At 42.1% G+C, this 26,912-nt stretch overlaps 1 protein-coding gene across 1 annotated transcript in view; it reads right to left on the bottom strand.

The window, feature by feature from the left end:
* LOC139716140 (microtubule-actin cross-linking factor 1-like) overlaps positions 1–26,912 on the bottom strand; it is a 43,366-nt gene that overhangs the window by 8,863 nt on the left and 7,591 nt on the right. The window contains exons 8-38 of the mRNA XM_071627700.1: positions 26,604–26,819; positions 25,940–26,053; positions 24,993–25,481; positions 24,161–24,331; positions 23,330–23,656; positions 21,951–22,277; positions 18,651–18,735; positions 17,785–18,014; positions 16,996–17,202; positions 16,195–16,320; positions 15,191–15,520; positions 14,496–14,702; positions 13,995–14,114; positions 13,226–13,331; positions 12,391–12,605; positions 11,441–11,779; positions 10,811–10,981; positions 10,141–10,296; positions 9,239–9,439; positions 8,543–8,671; positions 7,758–7,934; positions 7,042–7,197; positions 6,383–6,589; positions 5,623–5,742; positions 5,089–5,255; positions 4,516–4,675; positions 3,882–4,076; positions 2,795–2,923; positions 2,121–2,264; positions 1,234–1,422; positions 408–686 (exon numbers count right to left, since the gene is read on the bottom strand). Coding sequence (XP_071483801.1) covers positions 408–686; positions 1,234–1,422; positions 2,121–2,264; positions 2,795–2,923; positions 3,882–4,076; positions 4,516–4,675; positions 5,089–5,255; positions 5,623–5,742; positions 6,383–6,589; positions 7,042–7,197; positions 7,758–7,934; positions 8,543–8,671; positions 9,239–9,439; positions 10,141–10,296; positions 10,811–10,981; positions 11,441–11,779; positions 12,391–12,605; positions 13,226–13,331; positions 13,995–14,114; positions 14,496–14,702; positions 15,191–15,520; positions 16,195–16,320; positions 16,996–17,202; positions 17,785–18,014; positions 18,651–18,735; positions 21,951–22,277; positions 23,330–23,656; positions 24,161–24,331; positions 24,993–25,481; positions 25,940–26,053; positions 26,604–26,819 — 6,189 coding nt within the window. The remainder of the gene's footprint in view (positions 1–407; positions 687–1,233; positions 1,423–2,120; positions 2,265–2,794; positions 2,924–3,881; positions 4,077–4,515; positions 4,676–5,088; positions 5,256–5,622; positions 5,743–6,382; positions 6,590–7,041; positions 7,198–7,757; positions 7,935–8,542; positions 8,672–9,238; positions 9,440–10,140; positions 10,297–10,810; positions 10,982–11,440; positions 11,780–12,390; positions 12,606–13,225; positions 13,332–13,994; positions 14,115–14,495; positions 14,703–15,190; positions 15,521–16,194; positions 16,321–16,995; positions 17,203–17,784; positions 18,015–18,650; positions 18,736–21,950; positions 22,278–23,329; positions 23,657–24,160; positions 24,332–24,992; positions 25,482–25,939; positions 26,054–26,603; positions 26,820–26,912) is intronic.

Raw genomic sequence — 26,912 nt, 5'->3', positions numbered from 1 at the left:
TTTTTATTTTTTGTGGAGATTGTTTACATCGCAGAGGTGCCACATTTTAGTACAGATGTTGTCATTGTAGATTACAACATAAGCAAACAAGATAATATATGCATAAATTTCTAAGGCTAGTTCTTTTGAAGTAACATGTCAAGGGGCAGAAAGCTTGAAATATGTTGATGCAGAATATTTAATAAGGAAAAAAAATGACAGTGCCAACTGTGTGCCGACATTATTGATTTTTTTGAGCTGCAAGTTTCAAGCAATGAAAAGGGCAATGCACATTATCAAATTTAGAAAAAACTTAACAGTGTTATGCTCTTGTCTAAGAACATGACATTCTTTTGTGATGCTGTACAAAGCAGTGTTTCCACTGATTTTGATATAAAATGACGATGACTTTTCCAAGGGGAACTCACCTGAGCCTGCCTGTCGAGGGCGTCCTGCAGGCGGCGTCGGCGGTCCATGGCCATCAGCCACACCTGCTTCCACTTGTTGTGGAGCGCCGCCACGCGCGGGTTGCGCGACTCGGCCCCCGGGCTCGGGTCCCGGCTGCGTGGTCGGCTGGAGCGGCCGCGGCGGGAGCGCTCGAGCTGGGGCACCAGCGACTGGCCCACGTCGGTGGAGCGGCGCCGCTTGTGGGACTTGGTCAGGCGGTCCACGTCGGGTTGCTTGGTCGCCATGGCGTCCTCGAAGCTCTGTGTTTGCCGAAAAGTGACAGACAAGTTTAATAGTTCTCGCTCACAGTAATCATTACATGCTTCATCATTACAAGCTAGAGATTGCTAAGCACTTATTCTGGGTGTGAAACACAATGATGATGTTTGAAGTAGAGTTTGGGAATAGACATTATGTCATGATGTCCATCTTTAACATTCGATACAACAGTAAAGCACATCCATATGCACGTTGAAAAATTGTATCATACATGTTCTCTACAAATCTTTGACTGTCTCTTTCTTTCTTTATCTAAAGTCATAAAAAGCTTGAATTTTTCAGAGCTCATACACTGAAGCAGTATTGGTGATTAAAAATTATATCCAATCTTTATCAGCATACTTCAGATATTTCGTTCACAAAACTACGGAGGGGCACAATTAACCCTACGTACAATTGTAGTTGCTTTATGTGCTTTGAGCGCCAACTGACACAGAAAACCACATAATGCCCTATGCCCAAAGTCCCTGGCACAAAAAGGGTTAAAAGATAAACACGTTATACATATTTCTGGAGCTCCTTGCTAACCTGGTGTTCATTCAGGAGGTCCTGGATGCGGTCAGCATCCTCTGGGACGGGTCTTGAATCCCTGTCCTGCAAGGTGTTCTCTGACTTGGTCAACCACTCCATCAACTGCTCCAGGAGCTCTGCGTTCTCCTGCAGGTTGTCCAGGGCGTCGCCGAGGTGATCGTTGCGCTGATCGGAGAGCGCCATCACCTGGGCAAGGTGGGAGAGGAAGAGAAAGATAATGATAACAATGATGCTGCTGTTGCTGCTGCTGATGATGATGATGACGATGACGACGATGATGATGAAGACGATGATGATGATGATGATGATGATGATGATGATGATGACGATAATGATAATGATGACGATGATGGTTGTGAGGGGGTGCGACAAAGGAACACATACACACAGTAAAGGAAAGCTGTGTATTGTTGATTCAGAGACGTAAGGGCATGTACCTACATGTTTATGAATATTTCATTACCTTTTAGTACAGATTATTTCTCTGTAATCACATGATGTGATTTTTTTTTTACCTTCATTTTAATTTTTTTTTTTTTTTCCATGAAATGAAAAAAAAAAGACATATACATGTACAATGCTACAACTGTATCTTCCAATGGCACACTCCCATTTTGAAGCATGAGACCAAGTGAAATTGAAACCCTAAAAGACATCAGTGCACTGATACTACTTCTGTGTGACACTGCTTCGCTCAAATGTCAGACACGACAGTTTAATAGAGAATATGGGCCAACAATTGTAGATGTGTGCACCTGTGAGCCAGAAGGTCTTTTTGCAGGGGACTGAAAGGAGAATCACACTCCATGCATCAGTGCCCTTCTTGCCCTCAACAGATATCACACACAAAAAAATGATGAAATCTTTCCAGCTCCCCAACTCACCTCCTCCCATCTGGCCTGGAGGACAGTGATCCAGTGCTTGATGACCGGCACCGCCTCCGGGTGGCATTTGGCCAGGATGGTCTCCCCCATCGCGCAGGCGTCGTTCAGCCGCATCTCCTGGGCGGCAAAGTTCTCCTTGAAGTCCTGTCCGGGGGGAGCGGCACCCAGAGGAGACAATAAAGATGGAAGAGAGAAAGATACATGTTGTAGAGTGAGAAAATTTTAAGACGGATGATAATTCGATGAAAGGTTTCAGAAAAGTATTCTTATGGGCTCTGACTTAATTTCATAATTTCAAGACCATTTCCTACTTGGATATCAAAGAAATAAGATGTGCAACAGCTTTGTGTATTGTTTCCACCAATGATATCAAATCATTCATACATTTGTATAAGTCTGAGTTTTGCCTTGCACATGCACACAAAGTGATAAAGGCATCAAATCATTCCAGAATTTTATTATATTCAACTGGTTCCCAATTTTCATTACTAAATTTCTCATGTAATTCTATCTTGGCATAAGGATATTCCAGCCCCAAATGAAGAGAAATGAAATACAACAACTGTTGGAATGATGACTTCTTAAACATACGTATGCACACACCAAAGCTTTATACCGGTATTTCTACTACTTTGACCTCCTCCTGTTTCACTTGACCCCTTGACCTCACCCACCTTGTGTTGTTCGATCTGCTCCCGGATGACCTCCACATCATCGCTGAGGGGTCCCTGGAAGCGGAGGCTCTGGGCTGCATCAGCGAGCCAGTCCAGGAGCAGCTTGACGGTGTCATGGAAGACTTCGGCCTGGGGGAAGAAGGGAAGGTCATAAAATGTAAGTCACTGTTCTAGATTCTGTTTTGATATACATGTACCACTGTAAGTATGGAATGTCCCAACTAAGAATAATTCTTCTTATTATTTTTTTTTTCTCTCCTTATCTTTCTTACAGTGCATCTGTATGTTTGCATCTGCACATTGTACAATTACCAATCGAAATTACCAATCGATGTGCAGAATAGATCTCTTCAAGTCTATGAGTAACATATATCCATCTATCTTTATATATCTTTATGTACACCACATGTATCTATCTATCTACCGTATCTATCTATCTATCTATCTATCTACAATGTACAATGTATTTATCTATGTATGTATGTATGTATGTATGTATGTATGTATGTATGTATCTATCTATCTATCTATCTACATGTATGTATGTATCTATCTATCTATCTATCTATCTACATGTATCTATCTATCTATCTATCTATCTATCTATCTGTCTATCTATCTATCTATTTATCTATCTATCTACCTACACGTATCTATCTATCCATCTATCTATCTATCTATCTATCTATCTATCTATCTATCTATCATCTATCTATCCATCAATCTATCTATCTATCTATCTATCATCTATCTATCCATCGATCTATCTATCTATCTATCTATCATCTATCTATCCATCGATCTATCTATCTATCTATCTATCATCTATCTATCCATCGATCTATCTACTTGTATCTATCTATCTACATGTATCTATCTATCTATCTATCTATCTATCTATCTATCTATCTATCATCTATCTATCCATCGATCTATCTACTTGTATCTATCTATTTATCTATCTACTTGTATCTATCTATCTATCTATCTATCTATCTATCTATCTACATGTATCTATCTATCCTCCTCCTCCTCCTCTTCTTCCTCCCTTCCTCCTCTCGTTCCTCATCCTCATCCTTCTCCTTACCTCCTTCATGGCATCCTCCAGTCTCTCCTGCTTGTGGACGCTGAGCTCGCAGACCACGTCCCACTTGGTGGCCAGCTCCTGCAGCTTGGCCCTCAGGTGTGAGGTGTCCTCACTGGACTTGTCCATCAGGTCCTTGGCCGACTTGTTGACCGATTTGACGCTGTTCTTCCGGCTACTCAGGTCTCGCTGGAAGCCCTGTATGATGACCATGACAAGGACGAAGCAAAGCAATTAGACATTGCTATCATGTATCGGAATCAGAGTCATTTGCTTTTCTCCTCTAAGCCAGCTTTACACTAAATAAATTCATGTGAATTTCAATAATCTGTTGAAAAATAAAGAGGAATGGATTATGATTGAATTGAAATGACTCTATGATTTCTTGTTTTATTTCAAAGAATGACAAATGCTGATGAACGACAGTACCACAATTACTCAATACTAGTTTTCTATACAGCTAATGGTGCAAATTGTGATATCATCAATTAAGTTACAGTGTAGATATACAGTCCAGTCGTGTAATGAAATGTCATGAAAATGAAAAGAGGAAAAACATTTTCATCAGCACCAAACTGAATGACCAACATAACAACAATTATCGTGTATTGTCACTCGACGATGACCACAAACCCACCTTGTGAGCCTCCATGAGGTTGATGACAGTGTCGATGTCGCCGTGGACCGGGTTCTCGTCGGACAGCGTCGGCTCCACCTGGTAGAGCCACTCCAGCAGTGCCTGCAGGGCATCCTTGAACTGACCGCTGTACAGCAGCGCCTCTTCAAGCTTGCGTTGCCTATTGGGGGAGCAGCATAGTGATTTTACAGTTTTAAGTGTCTGGCCCCATTTCAATACACAGCTACTGTATGCTTATGGATGCTTCAAAATACGCACACATATACAAACAGTAATTACACAGCATCTACTGGTATGCATATCTATGATTTCAAATTCTCTCTTTAATCTTTTTCTTTACTTTCACTTCCTTTGAACGCAAAACTGAATAGCTGAAATAGTCTATCATTCAGAGCAACATAGATATTAAGTAAATACTAAATTCAGCAATAAGCAGTAGTCTGTTTTATAGAGTGCAAGAAATGGCTTCATTGTTAATCATGAATTCAAGTTTACTGTTTTTAAATGGAAGAAATGGGTGGTAATGACATTTAACTCTTCAGGTCATGTGACCTTGACCATGTGACCACTCACCTGTCCACAGACTTGCTGCAGACCAGATCCCACTTGTCCTTGAGGTCAGTCAGCTGACCGTTGATGATCTTGGTGTCTGTGGGGTTGCTCTTGTCGCGGAGGGAGCGGCCGGAGCGGACGATGTTGTCGTACAGCGGCTGCTTGGCCCCAAGCGCTCGCTGGAAGTCCTGTTATTCAACGAAACAAACACATACAATTTGAAGGTCATCAAAAGTTATATGTAACTAAAAATGCATATATATATTTGATGCAGTTATCAGCTTACCTACCCAGAGGTGGACTTCTCATCTGCAAGACATTTTTCTTCCTTCTTCTTCTTCTTGATCACAGAAGGGGAAAAAATGGACTTTGTAAAATTTGATTTCAATGTTTTGAGTTTTTGTTTTATTCTGTTTTTTTTTTTGTATTGTTTTCAGGTGGTGGAGGTTATTGTGGGTTTTTTTGTGTGTGTTTGTTTGTGTGTTTGTTTGTCTGTTTTGTTTGTTGGTTTGTTTGTTGGTTTTTTTTTTGGGGGGGGGAGAGATTTTGTCATACCTTGTGCCTCCTGAGCTGGGCCTTGAGAGTCTCGGGGTCGCTGCCGATGGACCGGTCCTGGTCCAGCTGTCGGTGAGATTCCTCCAGCCAGTCAAACAGGCGGTTGTACTGCTCGTCAAACTGCAGGTGTAGGAGATCGAATGAAAACTTAGAGAGGGAATCAATCTTCATGTCCCACAAGATTGCTGACTATTTTTTAAATTCTATACATTACAGGGCTTTGGTAATTGAAATGGATTTAGAAGAGAAATGGTTGTCATTCCACCTTGCATACTACACTTCACATACATGTTCTCATTGTGTGTCAAGCAAACCAATTGCACACTTTATACAAGCAACACAGAATTGCGTTTGGAGGACGCGCCTCAAAACTACACACTCATTCCATTCCAATAAGTATGAAAATACATGGTGTACATGTAGATTGATCCATGAACATAAATTGCAAAAACACATCCCATGGCATCACTATGTTCTCGCTGCGTGTCAAACAAACCAATTGCACACTTTATACAAACGACACAGAATTGAGTTTGGAAGACGCGCCTCAAAACTACACACTCATTCCGCTCCCCGTACCACTAACTTTGAAAATACTTGGAGATTGATCTATGAACATAAATAACAAACATTCCCCATGTCATTATGATGTACCACTGTTGATAACAATTTACAAATAAGACATGACAGAGAAAAAAGAAAGGACACAACTATAAACACATTAGCTTTTGCCGTCCTAGATCGCTTTTAGAAACCGTACCTGCTTGGCCCTCTTGAAGCCGGAGTCCAGCTGGCGGGTGCGGTCGTTGCAGCGGGACTGCACCTTGTCCCACCGGTTCTGGACGCTGATGAGCAGGTTCTTGATCAGTGTCACGTCCTGTTTCTGGCTGAAGTACTTGAGCTGGGTACCCGCCCGGTCCAGCTCCCGCATCGTCTCCTTCTTGGCCTGGACCTCCATCAGGAACTCCTGGAGTTGGAGAAGGAGGAAGAAGATGAATGAAAGGTTACATATATATTTGTCTTTTTGCTTGTTTGCTTGTTAGTGCTTTCTTACAACTTTACAAGGCAACTAAATCACATGACAGATTAATGTTAAGCCCGGGAATAAATGTAGAAGCATCAGATACACCTCCAAACGGGTAAGAAAAACCAGAGGCCATTTTTTGTTTATGTTGTTGTCACTACTTCCTGTAATTGTGGCCTAATAGAAAGATAGACAGTCATGTACGAGACTGTAAAAAGCAAATAGAAGAACTCATCTGATCTCCCCATGAACAACACTGCCATCGACAGCATAACACTCACGGCAGTGTGCATTTAATAACATGTGTTACTATCGGAAGATGGTGTAATATCAAAGATATCTTTTAATGATGAGATATATATTCCAACCACTGGAAGAACATTCATAAGTCTCACCTTGTGCTCTGCAATCTGCTGGTTGATGGTATCCAGCACCGTGCTGGGAGGCTTGCTGTTGTTCATGGTCTTCTCAGCAGTGGTGAGCCATGAGATGAAGGCCTGGAGCTGGTCGTGGAACTTCTGTGCCTGGGTGAGGGCCTCCTCCAGCTTACGCTGCAGAGGAAACAAACAAAACTCAGTGTTAAAAAAATCTGACAATCCAGAATGGCCCACACTGGCAAAGATGCTAATAATTCATCACTTTGTTTTTATCTTTTTAGGTCTTGATGTAGGAATTGGACAAACACATCAGAATAGTCATCCTCATTTTTATCATCAGCTCAATCTCAATTATCATCTTCAACATCATCACCATCTTGGACACCATAGTAATCATCATCATCATCATATTTGTAGACATTACTACGATTATCATCATCATCATCATCAAACATTATCATCACCATCACCAAGATCCTCATATTCATCATCATCACCATTGACCATCACTCACATCGTCTCCACCATCCATTATCATCATCTAGAAGTGTAAAATGTAGGCCTACATCTCCATATAATAGCAACATCACAACTCATTATTAACATCACCACCACCATCATTAACATCACCACCACCATCATCATAATTCCTCATCTTCACCATCGTCACCTGCCAACCACCATCGACACCATCACCACTATCCATCGCACTCCTCTACCAATCATAAACTCACCTTCCTGTCATCGGATTTCTGCCTGGCCGCCTCCCACTGGCTCTGGAGGGTCCTCAGGGTCTGTCCCACTCCGCCCTCACGGTCAGCCTCCGGTCCGGCCCTCTGCCTCAGCTGCTGGCCTGCCTTCATCAGGGAGTCGTATGACAGCTGCTCCCGGTCCATCTGCTTCACCAGGTCCTGGGATGGCATGAAAGAGGTCAATAACAATGAGTTCTGTGCTCTATGTAATCCATATTAAGGGATAAACTACATGACATACAATGTACATACTGGTATCTGATACATGTCCTTTTTTTTCCTGATTAAGATATTACCCAAAGACAAGGTTCAAAGCCTTTTGTATTATGTGCAAGTAGTTAAGATTTTGCCTTGAACATACCAGAATACTTATACTTTTAAACAGAAGCTTACTTATTATGCTACCAGGTAATCATTTCTTTCATCTTCAACATGGTCAAGGTTTTGAATACATTATCTTCCATTTCCTGAATGAGAAATATTCATTCAAGTTTCGGTTCATCTCTGACAAAATGTACTGTGCATCACAACTTGTCAACTCAATATTTTGTGAGAGAACGATCATCATCATTTTAACAACGATTGATAGAGAAGAATTGGTCTCATGAAACCTGGTCATCAAAGGTCGTACAATGATGCCAACCATACGCAAAAAAAAGAAAGAAAAAAAGACGATGCTCTGCAGATTTGCAGTTCGTGGTCCCAACTACCAGCCAACAGAAATGAAAGAATCTATACTAGAGAGAGCTTGTTTACAGTTGGCTTACATTGTGCCTGTCAAGCTGCTCCCTGGCAGTCTCTGGAAGACCGCCCACAGGCTGGGCGGATGACAGCTGGCCATCGATGTCATGCAGCCAGCGAAGGAGGCGGGTGGCTTCCTCGGCAAAGTCTTTGGTCTGCAGGAGCAGGTGAAAAAAAGATTGTTCAGAGTTAGTGATGTCACCGAAACCATAGCAACCGCATCTCCCTATGTTCTCATTATCATCATCACCACCATCACCACCATTACCAGCATCAACATCCCAGTCAGTAATAGCATCATCATCATCATCACCATACTCATCATCATCCTCATCATCATCATCATCATAATCATCATTAAGTCATAACTTATCTGTAACACTGTTATTTCCTTTCTCATCGATTCATCTTGACATGTCAGCATTCTGACAACTAATTGCAAACATTGCTCCTACAGTATTACCTCTAGATTGACACTTTGAAATGGACAATTAATCTAGCATGTCCTCGAGCATACATTGTATGTGCAAGACAATCTTTTAGTGTGGAAAATTTGTGACACATTAGGCTGCTCACATACTTTCACTGACTTAGCACACATACACACCCTACCTTGCAATAACTTCATTAAATCAATTATGGCTGATTTGTTTCAGTACAACTCTGCAACAAGTATATATGCTCATACTGCTTTTTTGGTGCTACTCTTTTTGAATTCTCACCTCTCCAAGGGCGCCCTCAAGCTCCCGTTGCCGGTCGCTGCTCTTCTGGTTCAGCCGCGCCCACTTTGTGTTCACATCGTCCAGCTTGTTGCGGATCACATTGGCCACTTGCCGGTTGTCCGCCGAGGCCATGAAGTTCTGGCCGGCCTGGTTGACCGACCGCACGCTGGACTCGTGCGCCATGATGTCGTTTTGCAGCACCTGTAAGAGGACGGAGAGGTGACGAAAAAATATTAGCTTTATAGGAGTAGCTGCATGATAATTTAGAACTGTATATTACAAGAGAGCAGCAGAAACTGTTTATACAATGTATGCCACTACATTATGATCCGATATCCATCCTCTTTATATCGTCTGTTGAGAATGAGAAGGGCGTTAAGTGGTCTTGAACACTATGGGTTTAGTGGCAACTTAACGCCCTTATCATTCTCAACTGATGATATGTACTTGTACAACATCTCATACATTTATGCTCATTTTCAAAGAGGAAACAACAACAAAGAGGGTATCATTATACGAACGCTTGCAACATATGCAAAGTAGTGTAGGAATCAAAAAGAAAACGTAGCAAGCATCACATTCATGCATACTTTGATATTACTAATCATATTTAAGGACACTACAAGGGAAAGGCAAACAAGTGTAGCTGGAAATGGAAAAATGTCTAAGAAAAGCAGTGTAAAATAAAAGTATGGAACAGTATTGAACAAAACAAACAATTAGTGAAAGAGAGAGAGAGAGATAGAACAAAGGAGTGAATAAATGAATCACTGAAAGATAGTAGATACAGGCACTTCAGCTGGATGGATGACAAGGAAGAAAGAGAACGGCAGAACGAGAGGAGCTGAGAAGAAGTGAAAAAGAACAGTAGGAGAGCCAGGATATAGGATGGTAAAATGTACCTTGTGTTTGGCCAGAGCGATCTCTGCGGCCTTCGTGTCGCCGGTGATGGGCTTCTCGTCGGCGAGGGCCTTCTCCGTCCGGTTCATCCAGCCGAGGAGCTCGTCCAGGGAGCTGTCCAGTTGGCCGAGGGCCAAGAAGCCAGCTTCCAGTTTGTGCTGGACACGAGAAGCGAGAAACAAAAATATGGAATTAATTTCTCATTTTCATTATTTTTCTTTTCAATATCTTTTACACATGCACATACAACTATATATGATACATGTAATCTTTTGTTTTTCTTTATAATAAGTGCCCTTTCTCCCTCTTACTGGTTCTTTTATCATTTTGCACATTATACTTAAATTTCTTTATTTGGTGAAACTTATCACAACTGAATTTATGATAAAGCATAATCTGGTGTTTTTCCCCAAACTCTACATGTAGCTTCGTGACTTACATATGTATGATTAAACTTTAAAGCCTTTATTCCACTAATGTGATATGTTTACCAAGAAGAAGTACACTTGTACATGTATAGCACATCCTTTTAATGATGGGTGACTTATCCTGAAGTCTATTACACTACAAATCTGACATTTATTTATTCAACAATTTATGTTTTTTAGAACAAATCCTGATGACTGTGATCAAGGCTTCTGATCACCACATCCTCTCGGAAAGGTTCCGTACCTGTCTGTCGAAGGTCCTGTCCTGGAGTTTCTTCCAGCGCCGGTTCATGTCACTCATGGGCGCCTGCACCAGTTCCCGATTCTCTGGGGTGCACTTGGCCAGGAGGCGGTTGCCCTGCTGGTTCACTGTCTCCAGCTCAAGGTTACTCCTTGCCAGGTCCTTCTTGAATGTCTATACAATGACAAAATTAGAATCAAGAAATCGCCAGTTAGTGATCAATGTCTGTACAAACTAGTACATAATCAGCAAAGTCTTTGCAAATATATGCATAAAAAAGAAAGATAAAGCTAGAAAACAATACGTGAAAGGTGAGTAAAGAGAACATTTTTCATTTTCATTTTTTTAGTTTCTTTTTACATGTAGTACAACTGCCGCAATTAGGCTGGAGTATCGTACAATTCACAGATGCCTTTACGTAGGGATGGCAGAACGATTTTCTGTTCTTGGGTGCATAAAAAAAAATAAAGGAGAACTACACGTGTACAGCTTTGAAATATCATTTAGAGTCTACATTCCAGTTACAGTAAATGTGCAACAAGGGTGGTAGATAATGTATGACAAGTTTGGGGACTTACAGACCAGTTTCCATCAACCTTCCCCAACAATTCACTCCTTTGTTCAAAATCTTACCTTGAGGTCTTCCAGCTGCCTGCGGACAGTCTCTGGGTCAGATCCCACTGCGGGCATGCTCTCCAGTTGGTCTTCAGCCTGGGCCATGTACTCGTTCATGCGGTCCAGTCCGTCCTGGAAGGTGCGCGCGGCATCGTCCGCGTCCTGCAGCTTGTCGTGGCGGTCGCGGTAGGCGTTGTTCAGTCCGTCCCAGGCGTGGGACAGCTCGTCCACGTTCTTCTGGACCTCGGGCTTGTTGGAGTCGCCGCAGTGCCTCATCAGCTCCTCCCCTTGCTGCTTGGTCATCTCGACGTCCTGATGGACGGCGTCGATGTCCTCTTTGATGGCGTGCAGGATGTCCTGTGTGGCGAGGTACAAAAACATTTGGGATGACATATCTATCTCTGAACTTTCTCGCAGTTTGACAGATGACATACATCTTATGAGACACAAAACTCTGCACGCAGACCTTATCCAATATCAACTAATGTGTCCTCCTGGTGAACTTCAAAATAAGATAATACAGAATGTAGCTGCATTCACAATTTATAGGTGACAACTACAATGTAGGACAACAGGGCTACCAACATTCCCACATCAAAATCAGAAAAATTCCACACAGCAATCGGGAAGACATTTACATGGCACATGCATCTCAATGGGCAAAAGTAATTCCCAAATCAGTGAGATTATATCACTCTCTTATCCAGGCATAAAAGAGATAGTGAAGTTTTGAAGACTCCTGCAGAATCAGGAAAACTTTGTAGCTTTGAGATGAGCTTGTCTGCATTAAATATTTCTATGACCTGGGAAATTATAAAAGGGGGAAGTTGCAACCGTGCCAACAGCTGGACAACTACATCCTCAGGACAGTTGTTCAGGGGGCAATTGCCCTCGGTAGGTCTGTACAAAAGTGTAGCTTTCCAGAGGGTAATTGGCAAGGGGGTAGGATCAACTGTGCCGCCTCTCACCTGCTGGTCCTTGATGGCGGGCACCTCCACGGCGGGCGGTTCCTGGCTCTTGATCTGGTCCTGCAGGTCCTTGATGGTACCGTTGGTACCGTTCAGCTCTTCCCAGAAGGATTCCGCTGCGTGCAGCGCCTCTTGGAGGGCGGCCGAGCGCTGGTTGGCTGTGGCTGTGATGGCGTCCCACTTGTTGCCGAGTTGGTCAAGTTTGTCCTTCAGATCTGTGTTAATGTGGGGGTTTTTTGTTCATTTTTCAAAATGATCGATGCTTTTTCAGACATGTAAACTATTCATGATTTGCAACTTCAAACTTTGAACAAATTGGCCAGGAAGTATTTCTTGCCAGATACTAAGAAAGACAGTCAAAGATGAGAAAAACCCTTATTTATTCTCGAGCTCATACCAACCTTTACAGGCCAATCAAGGATATCAAAAATCTATTGCATTGCATTTGAACGTTAAGATTAAACTCTGCGGATCTTTGAAATTACAATGTTGCATTAACTCATGCACAAGTACAATCATGTACAATGTGCTGCAGATTTACTCGCATGAAGCTATTAACCTTCTTCCAACAATAATAATTTCAATGCAATATACAAAAAAAAAATGCAACCTGTCTAAAAGATGCATCTACAATGTATGTAGCAAATACATCAGTAAAGACACTAGAAACACTAGACACTAGAAAATACGTTCCTGCAATGTCACTTGCACTGCAGTGATTATTGTTATAATATCAGATTGTGCTCAAAGCATGCTTCAAAGGAGAGCACTTCTCCAACTAGACAGACTTACAATGTAAGTCTGCATAAGGCAGCATTTGAAAGAAAATTCTCACCTCTGACATGAGGGTCATTTGGCGAGGATGAGGCAATCATGTCCTGTCCAGCCTTGCGCATGACGTCCACAACGTCCATCTGGCTGTCGATATTGTCTTGAAGAGCCTGTGGGATTGTCGTACGGAAAGGCAAAGGTAAGCTTCGCGGATCACATTATTAAGAATCAATGAATGAGTTGTAGCATGGTTGTCGTCCTTTATAGCAGAGCAACTGTACTCGGAATTACCTGGTGGCATTCACCATCATCATCATCATCATCATCTTTATCCTTACTAACACTACCATCTCTTCCATCATTCCCCCATTATCAGGATCATTCTCATCAGAATCTTCATCATCACCACCTACATCATCACTGCTAGGACCATAAACTTCACTAGCTTAATACTATCTTTACTATTACTGCCCCTATCAATGACATACATTGTAATCATGATCATGATCATCATCATGATCATCAGTATCATTGTCAGCATCACCATCAACATTGCCACCAGCATCAAAGTCATCATCATCACCATTGCTGTCTTCATAACCATCATCATCATCATGATCACTATCACCACCATCATCATCATTTTCATCGCCACCTGATTGTCATTACCATCCTCGCCATCTTATTCATTGTCATTACCATCACCACCATCATCATCTTCCATGTCATTGTTACCAGCAATGTTCTATGAAACCAATATCACAGCACTCTCAGATATCCCTCAGACCACAACAGAAGAATTTATGAGTCATCATGTTCCACAAACTACTCACTTGCAGCTTCTTCATCTGCTTGCGGAGCAGGTCCGGATCTGCCGAGATGGGCTCGGGGCGAGCGAGCTTCTCCTGGGTGATGTTAAGCTGCTCGAGCGTTGAATCCAAGTCCTCGATGAACTGTTAGGGTGAGGGGGAGAGAACAACACAAACATCACACAAAATGTTCAACCTATTGGGGATGAGCTGATTTTACGTTTCCCAAAGACACCTCTTCAAGTATAATCGGGACTAGTCTTCAATAGGTTAATGGGGAAAAGCGTAAAGTTGAACCTACGTTTGTACACAAAACAGTAACGTAATGAGAATAAGAATTCTAGGCGTGAATGACACACATGAGGTACATCTTTGCCTTTAAATGATTACAGTGTACACCCTTGTACATTACTTCCACATCTTGGTAGTGAACCTTTTACAGATTCATTTCACAGCACCAAACTCTATGCATGGGACTGAGCAAATGTGTGATCGTTATGCATTTTAGCTCCTTGTAAAGCTTACCGAGCTTGTCCTCTGTAGGAGATCAAACATGTTCTCGCCTCGCTTGTTGACCTGCTCTTTGACGTTCTCGTAGCGCTGGTTGTCATCGTCCACCTTAGCCTTGATGGCTTTGGCCCCGGGGCCGGGACTGAGCTTGGCCAGCTCAGGGGCGATGCGGTTCAGCTTGTTGACGTACTGCTGCTTCTCAGCCACATTTTGCTTCATGAACTGCACAGTGACAACAACAAATAGAACATTAAAAATAAGCAAAATAAAACTTAATGCAAGCTTAGCAATGCTGCGCTTCAGTTGATAGTAATATCTTGAAGTTTATGTTCTTCTGGGAAGGCCATGGAATCTTGTAAGCTCATCAGACACCACTTTATCGTCCGCTAGAGTTGCCCAAAAGTGCACTACTATGCTTCTCATATTTTGTTGTCTTCTCTTTTTGCTCCCTCCAAACAAGATACACATTGTACAATGTTAACTGATTTTGACGTAAATCCATCATTATAAAGAGTGTGAAGAAAAATTTGTGTTGTTTGTATTGTCTATTGGTATTTGATGTGATACCTTGATATCATTTCACATTACCATGCAGTGCAAGTTGTAACAGTACTCTTTGGTAAAAGAGTGGTAGGTCCTACAGTATTCTTTGCATATACAGGCAAGGAAATAAGATTTCCACTGTAAGTCTTGCAGACAATTAGACTAACCCTGTTGTTGTCGACTTCCTTGCGGATCTCCTCTGCGTCCAGGCCTGGCGGCTTCAGCGACTTCAGCTCTCCCTCAATGTCGTTCAGCCAGCTGACGAGCTCGTCATGGGCCTCGTTGAACTGCAGCGTGTGCGGCAGCGCTTCCTCCAGAGCCTCCACGCGGTCGGCGCTCCTGCCCGAGAGGTCGTCAAACTTGCCACGCAGCTGCCTGGCCTGGTCTTCGAGGCGGGCGCGCTGTCGCGGGTCGGACGTCTGCTCGATCAGCTTCTCGGCCGCGCCCAGCGTGTCCTGGACACGACTCTGTTTGCCCATGATCTCACGGTCAATGGCCTGTTATTGTCATATGAAAAGTGGATGCAAAATCACTGCACAACTGAAACAACTGAAGCCCAGGGCCCTATTTCATAAAGCTGTTCGTAAAGTTACGAATGACTTAAGAGCGACTGGTGATCAGTTCTTGTGCTGAATTATTGAAATAAGTATTGATGTGCTATATAAGTATAGCACATCAGAACTGATCACCAGTCGCTTGTAAGTTGTTCGTAACTTTACGAACAGCTTTATGAAACACCCCCCAGGTCTACATGTATTTCTCTGCTTTAATCAATGCTGGGGAGGCCAGTATTGTGTCAAAGAGGAAATGAGATAGAGTTTGTAACTACACCTGACACAATCTAGAGTGGCACACTAGGGCATTTTAACATGTAATAATCATGTCAAAAGTATAGAGAAACTGAGATTCAAATGTCAAAAGAAGCACGGCATTTTAATGCTACAGCAGGGATGGTGACACTCTCTTGAGAAGGTATGAAAATTGATCTGCTTGTGAACTGACTATTCTGTAGGGCCTATCGATACCAATCAAAAAAACACTTTCAAAAAAGTGACCAAAACCTGATGCCAAATCCAATCACTTCATATTTAGATTTCTTTCCAGTAAGTGACTGGTTGTACAATGTGGTAGGAATACAGTGAGTTGCATTATTTTGTGTAAGATTACTGACCTTTGCCTTCTTGAGTTGCGCCCTCACGCCATCGGGGTCAACGCTGATGGTCTCCCTGGAGCTATTATCAAGTTGTCTCTCCGTGTCATTCAACCATGACAGCAGGCCGTCCATACTCTCTTGCACCTGCAACAACCGAAATGAATTTACTTAATGATACACCAGCATACACATAGCATACACATGTTAGTGTAATGTAGGGTGTCAGACATATGCAAGACTATCAAAAACAGTCAACCCCCACTGCAACTAAGATGTTTCTCTCGTACATCTTAACACATTACGGTATGTTTCCATTAGATATTCCTTCTAGCAGTTCTGGAGTTTCAAATGTCTACATCTATGCCTGACACAAAACTACATTGTATGTCATGGAAAATTAAAATCCGATGAATGCATCCACAATGCTCTAAAAGACTGTTAGATTCTGAAGTGACTTCTCTGACAACATTTGTTAGAAGAAGAATTGTACATTCTGTGTTGCTATGCCTGTTGGAATTATTACATTTGCTCTCCATATCAGAATTAAATGATGATTATTTGGCAATGCTTGACTGTGCCATAAATCAACTGCACATTCTCCAACAGTGTATGATCTTAAAATGGCATTTAACTAGTGTAAAACTTGGTTGCCGGAAGTACTGGTAGTGTTAATACAGCAAGTAATGCATGTACATGAGGGGTTTAAAACAAACCGTTGGCGATAAAACACAACATGAAATCCCTGTGCATTGAGACTAATGCACTGCTCGTAAGAGCAACACTGAAATGCCACAAAAACCCTGGGACTGCAACCATTACCTTCTGAGCACCGTCGAGGGCAGCACTGAGCTGATATTCGATGTCCTTGGTGCGGGATGCGAGCTCGTTGAAGCGCTGGTTGTCGTCGTTGAGCTGCTGTCGGATCTCCGCCGCCCCCTGACCGGGGCTGAGCTCGATGAGACGGGTTCCCTTCTCATTCAGCTCCCCTAGGGTGGGGCGGTGCCGGTCGATCTCCGCTTGCAATTTCTGATAGACATGCAAAGATGACTGTTTTGTCGATGTTTTGTTTTTACAATAAAATTTGTCTGGAAATAATCTATCACATCTTCATTTCTTAGGCCATCTGCACAAAGACATTCATGTACTAATCTTACACTTTAAGTGTTGCCTAGACAGATACTGAATATTACGCTTTACTCTCCTCGTAATTCTGTCCTCTTCTCAAATCCTTTTGTGAAATTTCAAATTTGCTCTTTACCAAATTTCCCTGACATTGACAGCAATAAATGTACACATACATTTAAAGCTCAATGTACACTGTACTTTGGTATTGAAGGTTTTTTTTTATGTGTTTGTGGGTTTTGTTTTTACCTGAAAAGGTCATGGAAAACAACAGTGAAAAGCAAACAAAAAAGAAAAAAAATATCAAGCCAAAAAGAAACAACGAGTTGATGCAAAAGCCTTAACAAGACAGAAACTTGATTCTTCCAAAGCCTTGTAATTACAAATAATGTACTTGTAGGTAGTACATGTATCAATGCCTCTGACACTCTGTCCAACGCGTGTCACAGGGGCAAAACATCACCAAGCCATGCCCATCCAATGTACCTCTTGCATGGCCTTCTGGGCCGCGGTGCTGGCCGACGGGTCAAAGTTCTGCAGGTCCCTCTCCGCCTTGCCCAGCCAGTCGGCGAACTCCTTCTGGGTGCGGTTGAAGTCGTTGGCCAGCGGCACGGCCTGCTGCAGCTGCGACAGCTGCTCCTCGCTCTTGCCCAGCACACCGTCGTAGCGGTCACGGATGTTGTCCAGTTTGTGCTGGACGTCGATGATCTCCTTGCCTGTGGGAGCGACAGATTTCGTGGGGGGAGGGGGGGAGATGAGAAAACAATGATAATGGCAAAGATGATAAGCAAACACCATTGTGGTATAAATCATCAATAATATCTACCAAATAATGTGCCAGGCTCTCACAATAGATTCATTTGACACCATACATATTTTTTTTGTGTGTCATTAAAGTCAGAGGTCACAAAGGAACACATGACTGAGATACGTTTTATGTTAATTCATATCATATTCATCATATCATGTCATTCATACATTGTATCTTTCACACATACACAGTGTATATTCATGTATTTTGTCATACAGTTGAATATCTAGTAATTTATAGATGTACATTTGTATATTTCCTTTTTTCCAAAAATGTAAATGTCATCAACTAAACTTGAACAAGTAGCAGTTAAAAGCTTGGTTCACCGGTGAAAACATTTTTTCTCAACGAGCTACACTGTACATGTATATGTATTGATGAGCAGTTTTCAGAATCCAGAGGCTGCAGAAACAGATCTGGGACTGTATTCACAACGGGATTCACAACGGAATTTACGTTTCATTGGAGAATGCATGAGTGTGAGTCTGACATGTCCATGACAGCTTGGACTCAAAGGGGGAAAATTGTCACATTTGGTTACCTGTGCATTGCCTGAGAAGCTCCTGTCCATCAGTGAGAACTTTCTTAATCTCCGGCTGCTTCTCCTGTACGCTAGCGTGCAGTTGCTGCACGGGAAGAAATCACAATGGGGATTGGAAATACTGGATTAGAAGAAATATTCCCACAAATGAAATGACAACACTCTACTCTGGCCCGAGTGGAAAAGGTTTTGTTCAAGTACAAGAATGAGAAAGTGCATTGTATGTACATTTGATGGATGTAAAAGTATATCAACCAAACACAGAGATTTTGGTGAAAGATTTTTTCTTTTTTGCAAACAACACAAATGGAAATACACAAGTTTGAAGCACTGTGAAATGGCAGATATCATTTGGTGTAGAGCTTAACACTTACAGGTACAAATGTATATTGTACAAGTACATGTATGCTGTTCGTACATTACAATAAGTAAATTATGTACTTGTTCAGTTATTGACCACTGCAATGTCTTAGTAGTTGTGTGCAGTTAAAAGTGCAATCAAGTATCCCAAATAAATAAGTGTGCTGAAAGTTCATCAATCGTTAGAGTACACACACATACATTACTACATACATACATGTACATACATAAATTTGTTATTTATTTTCGTGTGTCTAATCAGTGACAGGAGCTCTGTTACATCACAGCGCAGTAGAGTATATTTACATAGTAGCTGCGCTATACAAATTTGTCTAATTATTATTATTATTATCATTACTATCTACATCACAGCAAAAAACAAGAGAAAATCTCAAGTTCAAGTTAGATAATCTACCATGAAGAAACATCTAAATAACATTAAAATGATTTAAATTACAAAACATTATCATCCCTACATACTGCACCTTAAGTTTACAAAGACATACCTTTGAATGCTAAGGGATTGAGTCCGTAAATCACTTCTCATTCAAAACATGTTTATCAGTACCAACAGTAGCATTCGCATATTGTACTACTCTATAGACCATGTAATTCTGCGATGTTGGCATAATATGCTACAGAATGAATTATTAACTGACTCTTCAGAAAGCCCAAACATAGCTTTTGCAATGAAAAGGTGTTTTGAAAGAAATAAACCAAAACTTTATGATGAGATATGCAGCAATACTGTGTACAAACATTTTAGTCTCAGGAAATTTTTAGCCTCATCACTTGTTATATGATGTGTATCTTCCTTCAAAAGCTTTATACATTGTATGGTGGTGTTGTCTTTTGGACCATGTGGTTTTCAAAATCCATGTTTGGGCTTTAAAGTGTCTCTTGAATAACATGCAGATTAAAAATATCACTTTCCATCTGGAAGCATGCACATCATTCTATGAAAGTCACATGCAATATTGACAAGGCCTGATACATAATGAGTTGAACCCAACATAGATGAGAGGAGAGATACCGTATTACCTCTATGTCATAACACTACATGACTACACTCATGCACATGCATTTCTCTTGCAAAAGATCGTCATGCGGAATTAAAAGTGACTTGTACAAGTTGTACATGTAAAGTTGCGAATCATGGCATACTGTATAACTGTATTTAAACAAATGTGAAAATTAGCAAGTGTCATATGACAAGGCCTGTACTGTATTACATGAAAAATGAACGACAACAACAAAATACTCCATGATATCATCAACAATAAATCCCAGATGAACCACATTTGCCCAACACGTCTTTGCCAGATGGGTTTAAAAACTCGAAAAAAGTTGCAGCACAATCATGATCATAAACCTCCTGATATCATCCATCCACACGAAATATATTCACCTCTCTCTCTCTCTCTTCTGTCTCTCTTGTATTATTCTTTGTCCTCTCAGCATACTTTATCTCATATCTTTCCACTCTCAAGATAATGATTTGCTCATTTTCAACTCTCTTGTGTACATTCAGAAGTAATCCTGTACATTTATCATTCTCTCTTTCACTTTTCTGTTGTAGTTCTTTAAATCTTCTGCAACACGTGTATATTTTCTATTCTCTACCTTGTCACTTACATATAATTCACAAAGACATTCTTCTTCTTAATCTTCCTTTGTCTACTTCCAAAAGTTTATCTAGCTTTATCTCTCTTCTTTCTGTTTTTCTTTATATAAATGTAATCTTCCAACATGTGCCCATGTACAAGTGTATGTACATTTTCTACCCTTATACCATCTTTTGTGCTAATGTGTTGCTATGCACAGCAGTGCCCAGCATACAATGAACCATGACATTAAATAACACAGTGAAATGCAACAATAACTCTTTCACAGCTATAACCCTCTGCATGTTGATACATTGTGAGAATGAGGCAACATGTATACAGCATGTCGGCAAAGCACTAGATATGCACTGTTACGCCAGGCGTTTTACCAGCTCCCCCATGTGGTTGAGTATGCTTACACTAAAGTGATCTCCGTTCTTTCATACCAAATGATGTTATATGAAGTCTTTTTGTGTCTTTCTCTCAAAACACTACAAGCAAGACACCAAGCTGCATTAACACTACATGTGTATTAGAAACTAACACTTTATAGGATGCTCCTCTTCATGGTACTGATATGAATGCTACATCTGATAATTTTACTCTGAAGCTCTGGTGTCAAAATGTAACATCAGTGTAGATGTCAAGTGATTAGCATCTACCAAATACTCAATGACAAGAAATACATTAGTATGTTTAATCATATGCACTGTAATTCACATTAAATTAAACTAGAACTAACAGTTCACTGTGGTTAATATGATTACCCAGTGCACTGCACAAAGTATACGATCTACAACGTGTGCAGAAAGACACACTGCCATTGCAGGCATAATTTGGTCCCTAAAATTGTGCTCAAGCTTTCGACATAACTGGCCAACAAATTTAGTTATACCTGTATACACATACATCTGGGATAATTCATAGTAAACATAATGTCGTTAAGATGGCGTTATGTGATCGGTGTGGTGCAACATTCTGCTATACACATGATGAGCCTGCAAATAAATACCATGAACGAATATGACGAATGGAAAAACTGTGTACAAATGTACATGTGATCATCTGTGTATGGGTCAGCAAGTTATGGATTGTGACTTGATTATCAAAGAAAGCGGGAGACAGACGTACATCCCATCACCACGGAAACCAAAATCACCAATGTGAAACCTGTTAGACATACTATGGTGAGCCCAAAACAAAAAGAAGATGATAGAAGACGATTTCCCAGCCAGCCAAGGCTACAGGGAAGGTTAGTCGAAAGAAGCTGGTGTGGGTGAAATCCATCAAAATACATAAGAAACCAACACCGTGGCTTTGGAAGGGATTGTTATACCGTCTGGCTAGCCAGCTGGCGCTCGACGATTTCGGGGTGGATCGAGACGGGCTCGGGGCGGCTGAGCTTACGCTCCGTCTCCGTCATCCACTTCAAGAGGGCGGCCTCGTTATCGCCGAACACCCGGCTGCTGGCCAGGGCCCGGTCCAGGTCGCCCTGCTTTAGGGCGGCCTTCTCGCGGAGGTTGTCGTAGCGCTTCTCCACGCCATCCAGCCGCTTCTCGAGAACCTCTTGCTCTACGGGCCCTACCATCTCCAGGAGCCTCTGGCCGATATCATCCGTCTTCTTCACATCAGCCGCATGGTCTTCAACATCTTTCACTAGCGCCTGATAATCATTGGGATGCCATTCATTGGTAGGGGGTATGGCCGGATTAGTATTATTTTCTCAAGTGTTATTCGACTACCAGAATTGACTAAAGTTTACCGGGAAGCAAAGAACTCTTCAGAGATGGACAAAGGAATAGGGGGTATTGCTTTCAGAGTCAGAAATATACACAGTAGAAAAGAATCGCCATAGCGCTTGAGAGTCAAGCTGGTACAATATACTGTACAGCACTAAAAAACATTGCACATTGTTCATACATACCATATTTTATGATATACGCATTTTACACACCTTGAAATACACTTGGCAGTTTGTATAGTTTCTGACTAAGCGAATATAATGGGGGTTGAGTACATCTTTTAAAAAAAAAAAGAAAAAAAGGGAGGTGCATGTATGTGGAATACCTCCTATGGCATCTTGTGTAAAATGGTAAAAGCACATAATAGTCACCAGCACATAAAAAAAGGGACATACTATATTTTTCTCTTTTTTATATGAACAGTCAGGGGAGTAAAGCAAAGGATAAGGTAGGGAAATAAGGCAACAAACTTTGAAGGGAAAATGACAGAGATGTATCGGGAAATATATAAGTGTATACAGGAAAAGAGGGAATGCAGGGAAATGGGGAAATGTAAAATGCTGTCTAACCCCTGATATTATGATGTAATAGGGTATTATTTTTCACCTTTCAGCACACTACCTTAATACGTAGTGCATGTGTAAGAGTATCAACATTCTTTGTGGGAATGGTACTATTATTATGTGTCATTTCCTATTCAAAAACAAGATAGGAACACATACCTCTACAACAACACAGATCTTGTATAAAGTATAGTAGATGACAGTCAAAGTGTTGCTGCAGCTTGTGCACTACGGTTTTGTTATTGCCTTGTTTAACTTGACTTGTAGAGTACATTGTACATGACTGTTTCATGCTTGTCAACTTGGAGAAACACACATGCAAAGATGCATCGATTAGTGCATACACGGCACCACTTTTAATTTTTTGTTTTTCCGTCGTCATGGAGACGACTCCGGCGGCACTCACTCACCTGTTGCTCTTGGATCTGTCGCTGGATCTGCGCCTTGTCCGTGCTGACTGGCTCCTGAGAGCTGAGGGTGCGCTCGGTGGCGTCCAGCCATTCGGTCAGCGGTGCGATCTGTTCGTGGAACTCCTTGGCCGTCTTCTCGGTCTGCTCCAGCTTGGCGCGGCGGTCGCGCACGGCGTCCACTAGTGCCCGCCACCTCCGCTCCAGATCGGACAGCTGCTGCTGGATGCGCATGCGGTCCTGGGGCTCTGACACCCGCGAGAGCTGCTCACCCATCTCCTTCAGGGCGTCGACGCTCGGCTCGCGGTCGGTGATCAGGCGGTCAAGAAGCTACGACAAACCACAGAAAGACAACTTAACTCATCTCATTATGTTCCATTCTTATTATGTCTCACTTTTTTTTCCATTTATCTAAACTCCAGTGCTCTATCAGTAAACTGATCAATACTCTACTTTTTAATCTCCTTGCATCCTTTCCCAAATTGTCTTCATACTTTATCATGATCGCATTTATTTTTCCCTTTTAATGCCTCTTCACTGCATTTCATCTTCAGGTGTACAGTGTAATTGACTGTAAGTTGTGAACGATATACTAGTACGATAATACGTTTGAGCAACAGAAATTTAAGTTTGAAACTTCCACCAAAAAATACTATGTTCACTGTTTGATTGGTAAGCCCTTCTAATGGGACACTAATGTATTCTTGCTCACGCTGAAAGTGTCTTTATCACATTTTCATCAAATATATACTATCATTCTCGGTGTACGTATGTGTCATTAAACTGCAGAACTCCAAACTCCCTCTCAAAGTGCTTTGACCTTTGACCCCTCACCTGCTGCTCTGAGAGCTGAGCCTTGACCACCTTGTAGTCCGAGGAGGGGTCCTTCTGCTTGGAGACGAGGTCTTCAGTCTCCCCGATCCAGCCCAAGAGGGACTGCAGGGCTTCCTGGAACTTGCCGCATCGGAGGAGGCCCTCGTTCAGCTTCGCCTCGCGATCTGAGTTCTGTGGACAAAAATGCAAATTTTGAGAATTTTAATGTACATTTGTACAATGTATCTTAACCCATGAAGGATGGCCTAACTTTGCTACGACACATATTCCCATAGACACGTACAATACTCGGGACTAGACTTCAGCGGGTTAAATACAATATCTTCAGACATCCCCAGAGAAGCTTGAGACTTTACCTCTGGCTCACTATGACAATACTACTAGACACAGCTGAAAAGGGATAGCTGCATGATTTCCACTGAGGCAGGATGGCTATAATCAGAAACAAAAGCACTTATGTATTCTTTTTTTCAATTATATTCTTGAGAAATGCAGACCACTCCCAGTTACGGCTGTACCTCACCTCCATTCAGTTCAATGACATTTATTTCCAGAAAATGTGGACATACACAAGTACAGAATTATTGCATTTGATTGTCAGTGTAAAGAAATGGAATGCACATCTCAGGTTCAAGAAGGGGCAACATGATTTGCATAGTGTTACTTTGAACCTGTCAACGTGATAACAGCTAGTACAGTATAAAGAGACAGCAACCCATAGTACACTTGTAGCTACAAACATAAATACATTGTAATGAAATTAATGATTCAGTACCCATTTCTTGACTATGACAGAAAATACACTGTGGAATGAGAGTTGTGCCCCCCTTACCTGTGCATGAAGCCTGTTCCATCTGTCGTTCATTGCCTCCAGCTCCGACTCAAGCAGGTGGGTGCCCACGCGTGGCGCCGCACTCTGCACCAGGTTCTGGCCCACGCGGTTGGCCTCCCTCAACCTCGGTACCAACGGTTCCACAAAGTTCCTCATGTAGGTCTTGAACTCCTTCTGTTGCTGCTTGACGGTGTCCACGTCGGCGCCGATGGGCTTCTGCGTCATCTGCGCCGTCTCAGCCTTGGTGAGGAGGTCATCGACCTCGCCCATGGTGTGCTTGAGGTCTTGCATGCGGGCCGTGGTGCGGTCGATCTCCTCCTTGCGCTTGTTGGCGCGATCCCTCAGCCGGGCCCAGCGCTTGTTGAGGTTGTCCAGCTGCTCGCGGAAGCCCTCGGAGTCGGTCAGGTAGCCGCGGTCGATGATGTCGCGGAAGACGCGGTCGGCGCTCAGGAGCTTCTTCTTGATGTCCTCCAGCCTGAGCTGGTATCTCTGCGATATTGATGCGAAAGGAGGTTTAAAGTCAAGACTAACAAGTTGTTCACATGTGTATTAATAAAGTCTCTATCGTGTGTGTGCAGACAGTAATCTCCATTTTACTGATGTGTAAAACAATACAAAGCAAACAATGATTTGGTATGATTGATTTGATCTTTGAACTTCAATCTGAACTACTAGTATATGGAACCATCTCTAAAAAAATAGAGGACAAAACATCTGTAAAGTTTTACTATACAATGTTGTCCTACCAGTACTAATGTATTCCTTGGATGTGTGCAACTCATAATACATGTTGCATCAATTCTATTGCATACCTAGCTATCTATACATGTACATGTATGTCTAGTTGTGTCTCTACTTGGATACAATATGAACATATTGCTGCACACCACAGTGGCTTCAAAAACTGCAGACATTTGTGTTTTTGTGAACTTTGAGGTAAGACTCACATCAATCTCTTCACTCTGGGCGCCGAGTGTGTCGAGGTCCCTAGCAACGGGGTCCATCTTATCCAGAGTCTCTTCTGCCTCACCAAGTTGGAACTGGCAGTCGTTCAGCATGGACTGGATGGGTGGAAAACAGTGAAATCAGGCATTCATTAAAAAGAAAAAGAAGAGGAGTGGTTTCTAGATATTTTGCTCTGCACTAGATGGGAGCAAGTGATTTTAACATTGGTCAAAATCTCCACCTAAGGTAGTAGTATTGTCAACAGTCAAAAAAAAAAAACTTCATTGATGGACAAAGCAAGCTGTCCTTTGCTATTCATTTTCATTTTTCTTCTCCTTCTCATATAATCTCCTCATCCTATTATGCAGTAAATGCATCATCAAGTCATTGTCAATGTCATCATAGCAACAGATGAGGAATGGCCTGTATTACAGAAAGAAAGGGAATGTGCAATGGTGTAAAGAAACCACCAAGACATGAGGAGCAACTCGGCCATTGCAATCTACTCACAGCCATCAAATGAATCCAAAGAATTGCAAGAGAAAGAGTAACTATACAGTCTAGTTTGCAGTTGGGAAAGGACAGTGACATTTATAACAGGGTAAGGGGACAGGGTGGGGTGGGGTGCCCGAGGGGGACAAAATGGGGACACCGGTCAACTCTTACATGGAAGGAATTCAGCTCCTGGTTGCCGGCCTCCATCTGGCCATAGCGCTCCTTGACCAGGCCCTTCAGCTTCTGGTAGCGCTTGACCACGTTGTCCACATCGTCGTTGACCATGGTGGTGTCGGCCCGCGAGGGCGCTGCAGCCATCAGGCCGCTGCTGTTGTCCTGCACCTGGACGATGGTTTCTTCCAAGCCGTCCACTTCGTCTTGGAGGGCCTTGATAAACGGGACAGACCATGGGAATAGATAGGTGAATATCACAATGGAATGCTCCATCTTATGTAAATGCTTTTCCGTGTCTGAGATTTG

This window comes from Diadema antillarum, unplaced genomic scaffold, assembly GCF_040938485.1.
Source record: "Diadema antillarum isolate AM-2024a unplaced genomic scaffold, OU_Dant_1.0 scf00000061, whole genome shotgun sequence".
NCBI lineage: Eukaryota > Metazoa > Echinodermata > Echinoidea > Diadematoida > Diadematidae > Diadema > Diadema antillarum.
This window is presented reverse-complemented; position numbering and strand designations above follow the sequence as displayed.